Consider the following 12,511-nt stretch of genomic DNA (forward strand, 5'->3'; position numbering starts at 1 on the left):
TCCAATTTTGAGAAAAGGAATTGCTCTTATTAGGTGCACTCCAATAAATTCAATTCCAATTTTATTTTAATATTTTGGCCTAAGTAATAAGTAATTACAGCTCCAATTTTAAGAAAAGTTCAAGTAATCTATGAGTGACCTCTACACTAATCCATGCAAGCATTCATGCATTGTCAATTTTCCGAGAATCCATTATTAATTGTACACCAAAGTGACCATTAAATTACTTGACCATAACTCCCTATAAATACTCAGCCGTATCTTCCTTTAATCCACACATAAGTTAGTAATACATATATATACATACTAAGCAGCTACACATATTCAAAATGGACGGCAAAGGTGCTGGTGGTGGTGGAGGTGCCAAAGGAGGAGGAAGCGATGGGGGCAAAGTTGGTGGTGTTGGTGTCCAAAGTGGTGGTGATAACTCTTCAAAGGGCAGTGGCAGCGATGCTGGAAAGATGGTTGCTCCTGGGACTGGTGGAGCGTCACAAATTTCAAGGGACTCCTTTGAAAGTAACCCCAAGGGATATTTCTCAGCCCTTCATGCTAATGAAAAGGCTAGTGAGAAGGGAAATAAATAGATTCTACCATTTTATGTTTCAATGTCTCTAAGTGTGTATTGAGAAGGACAAGCTTGTTGCTTTATGGGTTATTATGTGATGGAATAAAATAAAGTATTAATCTATTTGCTTTTGTGTCCTATATGTTATACAGTCTCCCTTCAATCATGATAATTGCTCTGCCTTTTTCTTTAATCAAATAGTATATATCATAATCAAATGGCTCAATTACACTGAAAATTTCATGGTATTGGACCTTTTTATATCATGTAGCATGGCACTCAAAGAGAGAGTGAACAACTGGACTAGATCAATGTATTGAAATCCAAAATTTCAATTAGTACTTTACACATCATAAACACTATGGTTAGTTCTCTAGCCTGCATGGTAGTTATATAAGGTAAACCATTTGAGGTTATTGTCATGTGCTTCACATATACATGGCATGCTAAGTTTTAAAAATGTAAATTTCCAAGTATTGTTGTGTTTGTATATGCTAGTAGAGAGACAAAGTGACTACCCAGCAATGGTTCATCATATTTGCAGTGGCACCCAATTAGTCTCCACACTCCACATCATTCTTAAATGAACTGTGAGATAAAAAAGACAGATTCCAAGAGAATCAGAATCCCACTAAGAAAAACAAGCCCAGAGATTAAATTTAGCTCAAGTACACCGGTGACTAAATCCACAAGAAATTGCACCCAGGTTCTACAATCCTTGAATTTAATCTAAAAGCACAAAGGTTTATTTCGATTAGACCAATATAATATGACTTTATTATTCACGGATAGAACCAACTATAACATCCATTATCGATATATCTTTTATCCTTTCAAAAATTTGATTGCACTTAATCACACTCACAAATCAAAACCAGATCAAATTCCACTTTCAATGCAATGGTTTTCTATTGTGTTGAGGATCTAATTTCCACTTTCATTTCAACATTCTTCAACTATTTTTGTTGAATCCTTTTTGAAACAGTTACATACATGAATTGCCAAACATAACTTCCTTTTAATCACTCCACCATCAAATTTTGAGCTTTTATACTACTTTGCGTTGCTATATAAATAAATCGAGGAAAAATAAATAAATAGCAGGAACTTGAAAATAAAAGTGTGGTTAATTTATCCTACTTCATATCTACTAGCGTGGCAGGAATTTCTGCTTGGGGACCAAGATATGATATTAGTAGATCGATCAATCAAGATAAACTCAAAACACATGTATATATACACATATATGTAAAAATAAATTATTTTTTTCATAATAGTAGAGTAATTAAATTATAATTCATAATTAAATATATTTATATATAAATAAAATTAAAAGAGAGTTTATCATCTTTCTAAATTCTAACTAATTTATAAATGTAACATAAGGTATAATATTTGTGTAATATTTTTTTGATAAATCATAACATTTATGTACATAAAGAAAATAACAACAAATTGGTTTTTTTTTTTTTTTTTTTTTTGAGAAGAAGCAGAAAATAACAACTTTGACAAATAGAACAAATATTAAAAAGGCAGCTTAAATAAACTTTATTTTTAAATTAGAGGCTACCTAGAATACCACTGGATTAGTTTATTTATTTTTAAAATCTTATTAATTTATATTTTTATGTAAAAAATTTTAAAAGAACACTTTTTTAGAATACATGTACTTTTGTTCACTTGCAGCAAAATTTTAATTAATGCACTAAAGTTTTTTTTTTTTGGTAAAATGTTTTTCTTTTTAGGAGGGTCATTGAATAAACTCAAATTTTTTAGAGGGGCCAAGTCAGTTTTTAATACCCAAAATTTAAAAACTTTATAAAACAAAATAATTTTTAAAAAATAGCTAATATATGATAGAGTAAAAAAATTTCAATGAAAACAACACATTAGGTTCTACTGTGAACAATATAAATTACCAAACTCTTAGAAACCACACTCACAAATCAAACCCAATTCACCATCTAACCAGATAATTAAAATCTTATTATGCCAAACTCACCCGTACACGCATCTTTTAGGATTTGAATACTATCCTACTATACATGTGTCTTAACGTAAATATCTTTTATCTTAAAAAATTTACCACACTACTCTCTTGTGTTGGAGTATTACTTTGGCTAAAGTCCTATTTTGGTTCAAAGTCACCAAACCTTTAAATATAGTGCAGCTAATTTTAATGTACTCCCTTCTTATTGATACTACATTATCACATCTATGTAGAGACTGCCACAATTTCTTACTTCTCTATTTTTTTTTTTCAATTTGGAATTTTGGAGTTTCCTAGCACACCAAAAATGTATTGGATATGGGTGCATAATAATTTATCTAATAGCTAATTTAGATTTTTTTTTTTTTTTTAAAGCATGTCTCATGTCTCATGAATTTACCATGCATGATAGTCGATCGGCAAACATAAAAAATGAATATACTTACTCAACAATTTAATCATTTGTGTTAAAATAATAGTTAAATAAGTATATGTATTTCCATTTATTAATTAATAACTTATGTTTTTTTGGACAATTGCTAATTTATGAAAAGGCATTCAGATATTCAATGAAGTCAAACCTCATATCAAATTTTCAATGAACAAGTTAAGAGAGAAACAAGACAAATGCAAAGGGAACCGATGAGAAACACAAGCCCAATTGCACCAGTGCCTAAAGCAAAGAGCTCAATGGATTGTGATAGCATGGCATCACGCTTGTGTTTATGATCATAACCAGACTGATAGCACCACTCACTTTTGAGTGTATAGCATGCATTAAACCTCTCCTTCCTCTTCACTTCTTCTATTCTCTGTCTTAGAACGTTCAAGTTGGCATCCACAATATTTGCTGGCTTTTCTGTCGACAAATTAAGAACAGAAAATGGAAAGAAATTAACAAAGTTGCTAACCATAGAATAGTTGAAAGATTTGTATAGATGACGAATCGATATACAAAACCTAGCTAGCTAGTTCCTTTGAAACTAATTGAATCCCATATTCAAAGCACATATATAAAAAAAATCCCTTTCTTTTAGGAAAGTATAATAGATCTGATAGTTTTCTTCTGTATGTAGGGGCAGTCATTCTTGCATATTGAAGTTCACATTATAACAAGAAGAATACCTTTGTCCTTGAAGCTTTGGGATCTCACTTGGGGGTAGTGGAATAACTTATGCCTGCGAACAGGGGGGCTTAAGCTGCAGAAAGATGATAAAGAGGAAGCCATAGCATGTGACTTAGTTTAGGGATGATTCTGAGTCTTTGTATTAATACTGTCTCTCAAATATGCTACATCTCTGCATTTATGTAAGAATAATGTTATGGACACAACTTCTTTCACAACTGCTAACCTGATTTGTGCAATTAAAGTAACATTATTTTCACTTAGGTACATTATTGACATTATTTTTGTTACAAATCAATCAAAAAAAATTTTGTTGTAAAAAATATTGTGTCCTTAGACTTATTGCTTATATAATTACCAATAGTGAGCTGGTATTTTGGGGGGTACTATTATTAATTATATTGCCATAAATGTATCTATGTATGTCATGAACAATATTTCTTTCTCTCCCAAAAGAGAAGGTCTACTCTAAAGTCTAAATTATGGGAGCAGTTATAGTATGTGTTTTTAAAAAAATAAAATTTTATAACGAACAGATCCTATACCTTAGTTCCCGATTAATTATCAATGTCAACTACTTAACTAATATATCAAATGGGATTTTTTTTTTTTAAATAATTACAACAATGAGAATGAGGGATTTTAAACTGTGATTTTTCATATAATTAAAAGAGAAAAATAATGTCACTAAGCTATAAACGCTCTTGGCTAGTCAATCTAGAATTTAACTTTATAGATTAGTAGAAAGTTACTAATCCTAAACAATCAGATATTTGCAAAATGCATCCGAAACTACAAAATTTTGTAATCATTAATCATTATCCTAGTTCAACAGTATCCTGCTCATCACTAATATCTGTTCATTCAGATTATTGCAAATTAAAATTTAATTCAAGTGTTGACTCCAAAATGTTGCCATTAAGAGTGCATATTACAAATGCTCATAAAGTTCAAAGTAAATAGCTGCAGGTAATAGCAGTATTAAAACTCTCTCTCTATCTCTCTCTCCAAAAAAATCGTAAATTTTCTTTCATTTTCCTAATGTATGTATAAAATTTTTAATTACTTTTTATTTGTGTTTAAAAATTGACACATTTGTTTGTAAATAAACCTATAAAATAAAATTTATAATATTTCTAACATCATATTTTTACATTACCAATCAAATTTCCAAATATTTGACTTATTAATTAACCAATAAACAAACCACACACCACATGCGATAAGCTATATAACCTTGGTATTTAGTAGGGAAAAGCGAAAGGAAAAAAGAGTTAGCCTTTCTAAAATACCTGCATCTCAAAAATAGGTCAACAAGTGCTAAGGCAAATGAGATGCACAGCAAAAGAAAATTAGGAAGGAGTTCAGAACCCAAGCATTATTTTATTGGAGTTAACGAATCGGATTGGCAGTGAACTAAAATCGAAAAAGAGGGAACCGAAAATGCCTTTAGGCTATATGAATCACTTTGAACATTACTTTGTTTGTCTTTCTTGTTGAGAACCAAGAGTAAGTAAAGGACCCAAAAATGGATTTTTTTTTTCTTTATAAACTTTTTTATAGGTACATATTTCTATTTAAGGGGATAAAATTTCATGCCAAGCACACTATCCTATGCCTCGATTGCCAAAAAAGGGTTCTCAAAACCTGAATTGAGCAACCAATGAATAAAACCTTGCCTTAGTTTAATACAATACAGTACACATTTATTCCATTCAAAGACGCAAAATGTGAGTTTCAATTAACTCAATTGGTAAAGTCTCTAATGGTTGTATAAGAAATCAGGGGAACTGAGATCTAGAGTTTAATCCCCGCCTACACCAAAAACTGATTAGTGTATTAATCTGATGATAAGAAGTTATCATCAGGAATGGACGTCATAAATTAAAACTCTAAAAAAAAAATTGCAAGATATTTCTCACTATAAATTTTATATTATTTACATATATAATAATAAAAATCTACAAACGAAGGTGATTAAATATAGGTTAACAACAATCTTATTTTATTTTCTAGTCCAAATGATGCATATAAATAGTAAACACGTATGAAGAATATGCCCATCAAAAGATATAATTTAGAGTATAGAAAGAAAATAAAACCAACAATTACGTAAAGAATCACTAAACTGTCTAAACATGGTATTATCTTATGTCCTAGCGATTTTTTTATTATTTATCACAAACATTCATAAGTTCATATATTATTTTCACTTCTATCATGTATTTTTCTTTTTTCTTTTTCATACTACCATTATAAGACTTGTTGCGAAGTGATGAGCTGAAAAAAAAAATAATAATCACTAAAAATTTATTTATTATAACATTGATATAACATCATATTTATTACCACATTAATTTGTAAATCTTTTATGAGTCATGTTAATGAATGACCTTAGAGAAATTGTGTTAATAATCCATTTTAGGAAAGTTTTAACACTACTTTTATGAAAAATTAAAAAAAAATGTTAAAATATTAATGGAAAATGCTAACGGATACCCTTAGGGCACCGGTTAACAATCCATTTAAATAAAGTTTTATGAGATAAAAAATAATTAATATTTTAATAGTTTTTTTATTTTCTATAAAAGTGGTGTCAAAACTTTCTTAAAATGGATTATTAACTATTACCCTATGGGCACTCGTTAGCATGACCAAATATTAATTTTTTTTTCTTTTTCTATAAAAACTTTCTTAAAATAATTTATTAATAATTATCCTAAGCATCGTTAACATTTATATTTTTAAAATAAATTGACAAAAAAACGTTTAATATTTTTCATGGAAATACTAGTCTTCTGTTTAAGTAGGTCTTTCATTCTGTGGGCCAACCCACAACAAGAAAAAGGCACCCCACTCTCACTAGTCACTACTAAGCGAATTTAATATAAAATGATGACATGACTATAAAATTAGGTGGAGTATTATCATTATGAAGAATTTTTTATTACAGTGGAAAATATAGAAGGGATAAATGGCAACTGGCAAGTGCAAAAGATTTCACGTAGCCAATTGTTGCATAAAAGGTTGCACCTAATTATGGGTCTTAGTTAAAATATTTGTCCAAAATCTATAATTTGACCACGTAGCCCTTTAACAAAGAATCGCTGTCATCTTGGAAAATGGACTGCCTGTTGGTGGTTTGTGTTTTGGTTGTTGGTGTGTTAGTACATTTGATACTCTCTCTATAAATTATTGAAAATTAATATAATTAACATAATCAACTGTTGGTACGTGTCACCATCTTGATTAGAAAATTGACCTGGTGTGGCAAATTGATATACTCCTAATAAAATCTATAGGTTCAAGTATTATTATGGTTTTTTTTTTTAAAAACAAGGTTCACATACCATTGTTCTCATTTGAAATAGGTATACACATTTGAAATTGGTCTATACACGCTTCTCAAAAAAATATAATAAAATAATAAAAAAAAATGCTAACGAATATTCTTAGGACATTGGTTAACAAGGAAAATTCTTAAGTAGTCCCGGAATATAGTGAAATGGTGCTCCCTCTTCTCACATTCATTGTGGACCCCACTATGAATTTAATGAGCAGACTCTATCATGAATGTGAGAGGAGTGAGCACCATTCTCCGTACTCCGGGAGTACTTAAGAATTACTCGGTTAACAATTTATTTAAAGAAAGTTTTTATTGAAAAAAAAAAAATTAATGTTTTGACAACTTTTTTTCATTTCCTATAAAAGTGATGTCAAAACTTTTCTAAAATAAATTGTTAACTGATACCTTAAGGGTACTCGTTAACTTGACCCTAAAATAAAAGGAAATAGGTTTGTATACTGACAGTCACATCAAATATTAAATCAAAAAAAATAAAATTTGAGCATAGAATGAGCCCTCTCAAATAAAATGGAGAAGATTGTGTTTCTTCAATAGGATATATTTTGATTGAGCACATATGACAAGTTTTTAAAATTCTATCCTTTTTTTTTTTTTAATATACAAGATAGAATTTCTACTCTAGCCTAATCTAAATGTATATGTATGTGAAGCTTCCTCTTGAAAATTTGAACCCCAACCCTTACCCTTCACACCCCACAAACACTTATTCTTGTGGAGTGACCACCACACCAAAAGTGCACGGTGGTCTATTTTGAAATGACTTAAATTTTATTTTATCACATCATCAATAATTTTAATTGATACTTAAATGGTGAGAGTCATGTTTGTTTAAATGTCAAAACTTTGATTTTATTTTATTTTTCCTCTATTGTTACAATAAAAAAAGTACAAAATCATTGATTTATCTTCAAATGATAAATAATCTCTTCTCATCCTTCAAGAACACTTAGAGATTCCAAGTTTCATCTACCATACTATCGGTTCATGAAATTTTCAAGATGTCTCATGGACAAAGAATAGAATAGTCCAAAAAGTAGGACGTCACTTCCTTATATATTAAAAAATAAATTTAAAAATCTCTCACCCCACTTTGATTATTGATCTAGTCTATCTTTATTCCTAACTGCTTCCCCTTGATTTTAAGGGTATTATGTTATTTCTTCCAAATCACAACCAAACTTTTAAAGAAGTAGATACAGTAATATCACATATCACAAAATGATATGATTCCCACCAAAAACCCATGGTGTCAATGTAATTACATCTTCCTGATTATAATTAATCGAAAAAGTTCTAAGAAACAAAGATTAGAAAGCGATTGAAGTAGACATGCCTTTATGACAATGAAAAAAGTGAAATTGGGGCTAATGAACAAGTGTACCACCTAGCTACTTTTAAGTTACATTTTGATGATGCAGTTAGGCAGATAACATCAGTGGATTTAGAATACTGAATGATTTTCAATTCAGCTAAATACCTGTATATGTACCGATAATATCCATTTGGTGATCAAGAAGATAGATAGAATCATAGAGGATAGAAAAGATTAAATATAAATGAATATATTTGCAATCTTGCTTCTGGTTCTGGTATAGATTCCAATGATCATCTAGATATTTGAGAAAGTCTTCAGATTGTAGCTCCACTATGGCTTAGTTTTAATGGTCGAAGGAATCAACATTCTAAAAAAAGAGTATTCATGTAATGCCTTTTAAAAAGAATGGAATAAGCTTTTACTAGTGTAATCATCATATTGGATGAAGAAACCAAGTGCTCTCTACCTTTTAAGAATTATTCAAGATAGTGGTTAGGGATGCGATAGAAAATAACCAGTACATGTTTGCGCAGCACTTCCATAAATTCAATTTTTTTTTCAAAGTGAAGTTATAATTAATTAAAAGCACTAAAACTAAAAGTATAGATCCATTTGGGCTCAAAATTAGGTTCCAAACTTCTTGTGAAGCTGATACCAAATTTAATTTTTTTTTCAAAGTGAAGTTATAATTAATTAAAAGCACTAAAACTATAAGTATAGATCCATTTGGGCTCAAAATTAGGTTCCAAACTTCTTGTGAAGCTGATACCAAATTTAATTTTTATTTTTGGAGAATATGCAGCAAACACAAGTACACACTTACAAGAATAGATTTTATCAGATATTGTAAGCAGTCTCCTATAAGTAACCATCTTGCTCACCAATTAAAGAAATCCTCCCAAGGGATACAAAGTAGAAGATATGAACGCTCATCACTCTAAGGAATGCACCTAAGAGATACAAAACAAGAAACTCGCCACCTATCGGAATCTACCAAATGAGAAAAGATAAACAAGGGGAAATCCAAAATCCTTCTTAAAAAATCACTCTCAATTCTCTCTATATTTTAGATCCATAAATGAAGTAGGACTTGAATACAACCAACTTCGAACAACCCTCCAAGCATGAGTAATAACAACTTACATTTACAATACCAAAACATTTAACCAAAAAAAATAATTGAACTAATATAACTAACATGACCCTCTAATTGAGAATAGAAAAAACGCATTTTGGAAAGCAAATACACACAATTAAAGTAAGAGGATTCAAATTTCGTTGTTTCTCAAATGCATTCTGCCAGCAGAAACAATCTGCCGCAAAATTAGCTTTAATTCCTAAAAATAAAATAAAAATAAAACCTCAAAATTGCACTCCATTTGATGTATTGAAACTAAAATTAATTTTGAAAATGACCCAAAAATGCTTACTCCAACTTCTTTGAAATTTGCACAAACTTACTTAGAAAAAAGAAAAAAAAGAAAAAGAAAGAGTAACCAATATAATTGGTCTTACTAGGACAAATAACCTAGCCTTTACTTGGATTAGGTTATGGTTAGGCTGGATTTTTCTATGAATACTATCTAAAGTACCATATTGTGTGGTGAATATCACTTTAATTTGCCCTCTTCTTTCAAAGAGCATAAGATGTTTTATTATTTTCTACAAAAGGATTTGAAATTGTAGGAGAAAAACTTCAAGTTTCAACCAATTCTAGCACAAATTCTGTTTATTCATCAACTTCTAGTTAGTTTGGTTAAAGGGCAGGACATTACTAACAATGTTATTTCAAATCTCGTCTTTGATTGTAGAGGTTTCTTGTGAGCTTTCCAAGCAAGCCAAATGGAGTTAAGAAGGGTAACAAACCATAGAACATGATTTAGACTTTTTTTGAATTTTTAAAATAATCGAATTTGAAAGTCCTTTGTATGCGATTTGTCTGAATTATGCGGTAATCAGAAGCTGCTTGCACAATGAGAAATGCAAGTCATAATAATTTCCTTGTGAATTATGATTTTCTAGAGTTCTTAGGATACCTCCTAAGTTGAATAGTTAAAATTCTATCCATCCATTTCAAAATGAGTGAATTAGCTTTTACTTATCATCACCATTTGATTAGACATTGATTATCACCATTTTAATATCTATTTAAATTATTGAAGATGTGACTCGCTTCAAAAAATAAATTATAGTCACTTCAAAAAAAATTTATTTGATAAGCAAGAACTTTTATTGGAACACACTACTAAACTCAGTTATAGAGTTCCAAACCCAAAGATTTATCTAAGTCTATGCACAAACTCAATTACAGATACAAAGAGAAACACAGCTAAAACTACAATTCAATCAACTCTAGAATATATAACAGACACAGGAATACCCCTAATATCAGCATAAATTTCTATTCAGTACAGAATCAATGAACCTTTCTTTAGCAGCTAGTCGTGCTTTTATCTCATTTGATGGACTGGACTTCTCCAGACTTGACCACTCACTTCAAAATTGATGGATATGATTATAGAAATTCCATAGTGAATTACCCTAAGCACTCTAAAGAATCATAATCCTTGTTCTTAATTGTACAAAAGCCTAAAAATTGAGGAAAGGTATCATTCTGTTTCCTATGTCCTAAACCAATATATCGGTCATGATATCAAGTATCAACCTTCAAGACTCTAAAAACATCTAGAGAGATTTCCTTTCTCTTTTCAGCTCACCTACCGCTATCATTTTGTTTAGATGAAGTTATACTCATCACCGTCTTGTCCTAAGGCTGAAGCCTGCAAATAATATGATAATATATATTAATATTGCTTTTCCTAAAATAAACTTATTAGTAGTATTACCATTTACCAAATACATGATGAGGAAATAGAGACCCCAAAAAAGAGAAGAGTTTACTAGTATACAAAATATTTTCAGATAATTCTGATTTTAAACACCACAAAGTTGTTGCAGAACTAATAATGAACAACACAATAATCACACAAGCGTTCACAATACTTTTTTTTTTTTTCTCTTTCCTGATAGGTAAACGTTCATGATACTCAACCATTGAGGTACTACTTTGACAGAAAAATGAAGACATCTCTTTTCCTCATTTGTCTTCTTAATGTTGTTTCTAACTTCACATTTTATAAGTGGTTTTAATTTTTCAATACATGTAAATTTGCAATCTTTATTTCATGAGTTGTACTTCTTCATCACCTTTCACTCTTAATCATCCATAATCCACAGCTTCAACAAGTAATGAAAATAAAAAAAAACAATTTAAAAATGTTTTTTGGTCCTATTTTGTTTTTTCGTCTAATTAGACATCCTCACTCAGAACTAACAACAAACACCTCACCTACACTATAAAAAAACAAACAAACCCATTTTTTTCAAAATCCCCAAACTCCAAAATCAGCCAGAATCAATAAAAAAGGAACCTTGAAGGTACCATTCATTCGAAATCGTCACGCAGCTCAAGCTACCAGAGAGTCGTCCCAGGAATGCAATGCATAGCTCTGTTTCTGACCTGTGTGTAGTATAATAAAGCATAAAGTGCTTGAGATGGTTCGGGCTTCGTTAATGTTAATGTGGATCAATGACAAGAATTGAGTGGGCTGGGTTTGAATAGCAAAGAATTTATGAAACTGGGTTGCTTCAGATTAAAGTTTTGAGTGAAACGGACATTCAACCCAACCCAAATACTTTAGGCCCAATAGCAATCTCTTAATACATGTCTGGGGCAAAGCTTTAGTGTACAGGACTAGGGTCTAGGGGTAATGATAGGTCCAGTGCCCAATTGCATTGCACTCGTCAGAATGGAGACACAGGTTCAAAAGTGTTCTAGCTTAACGATCATTGTTCAATTGCATTGGATTTATCAGAATGATAACACATGTATAAATAGGACTCAAGTCAAGTCCAAAGTTTAGTAAACAAAAATAAACTTTTAGTTCGAATCTTATCAGAACGAATTTTCATATAAAGTAAATATATTTTATTAGGGACACTTTTTTTTTTTTTATATATATATGGGACACTCTTTAATATGTTGCATTATCCTTTGCAAAATTGTCTCTGCCTCAACTTTTTGTCTTAAATAGGTTTATGCCTCAACTTTGGTCACCTTTAATCTCATGGGATTAATAGTAATCATT

At 30.3% G+C, this 12,511-nt stretch overlaps 1 protein-coding gene across 1 annotated transcript; it reads left to right on the forward strand.

Moving 5' to 3' along the window:
• Window positions 1-298: 298 nt before the first annotated feature.
• On the forward strand, window positions 299-627 carry LOC142608308 (uncharacterized). Its single transcript, XM_075780057.1, has one exon. It carries the CDS (start codon window positions 330-332, stop codon window positions 582-584), a length of 255 nt encoding a protein of 84 aa, XP_075636172.1. The 5' UTR covers window positions 299-329; the 3' UTR covers window positions 585-627.
• The last annotated feature ends 11,884 nt before the right edge of the window (window positions 628-12,511 follow it).

Source organism: Castanea sativa, chromosome 8, assembly GCF_040712315.1.
Source record: "Castanea sativa cultivar Marrone di Chiusa Pesio chromosome 8, ASM4071231v1".
Taxonomy (NCBI): Eukaryota; Viridiplantae; Streptophyta; class Magnoliopsida; order Fagales; family Fagaceae; genus Castanea; species Castanea sativa.

Bases quoted from the DNA above. Each gene is read 5' to 3' on its own strand.
- LOC142608308 (XM_075780057.1), top strand. From the start codon at position 330: ATGGACGGCAAAGGTGCTGGTGGTGGTGGAGGTGCCAAAGGAGGAGGA.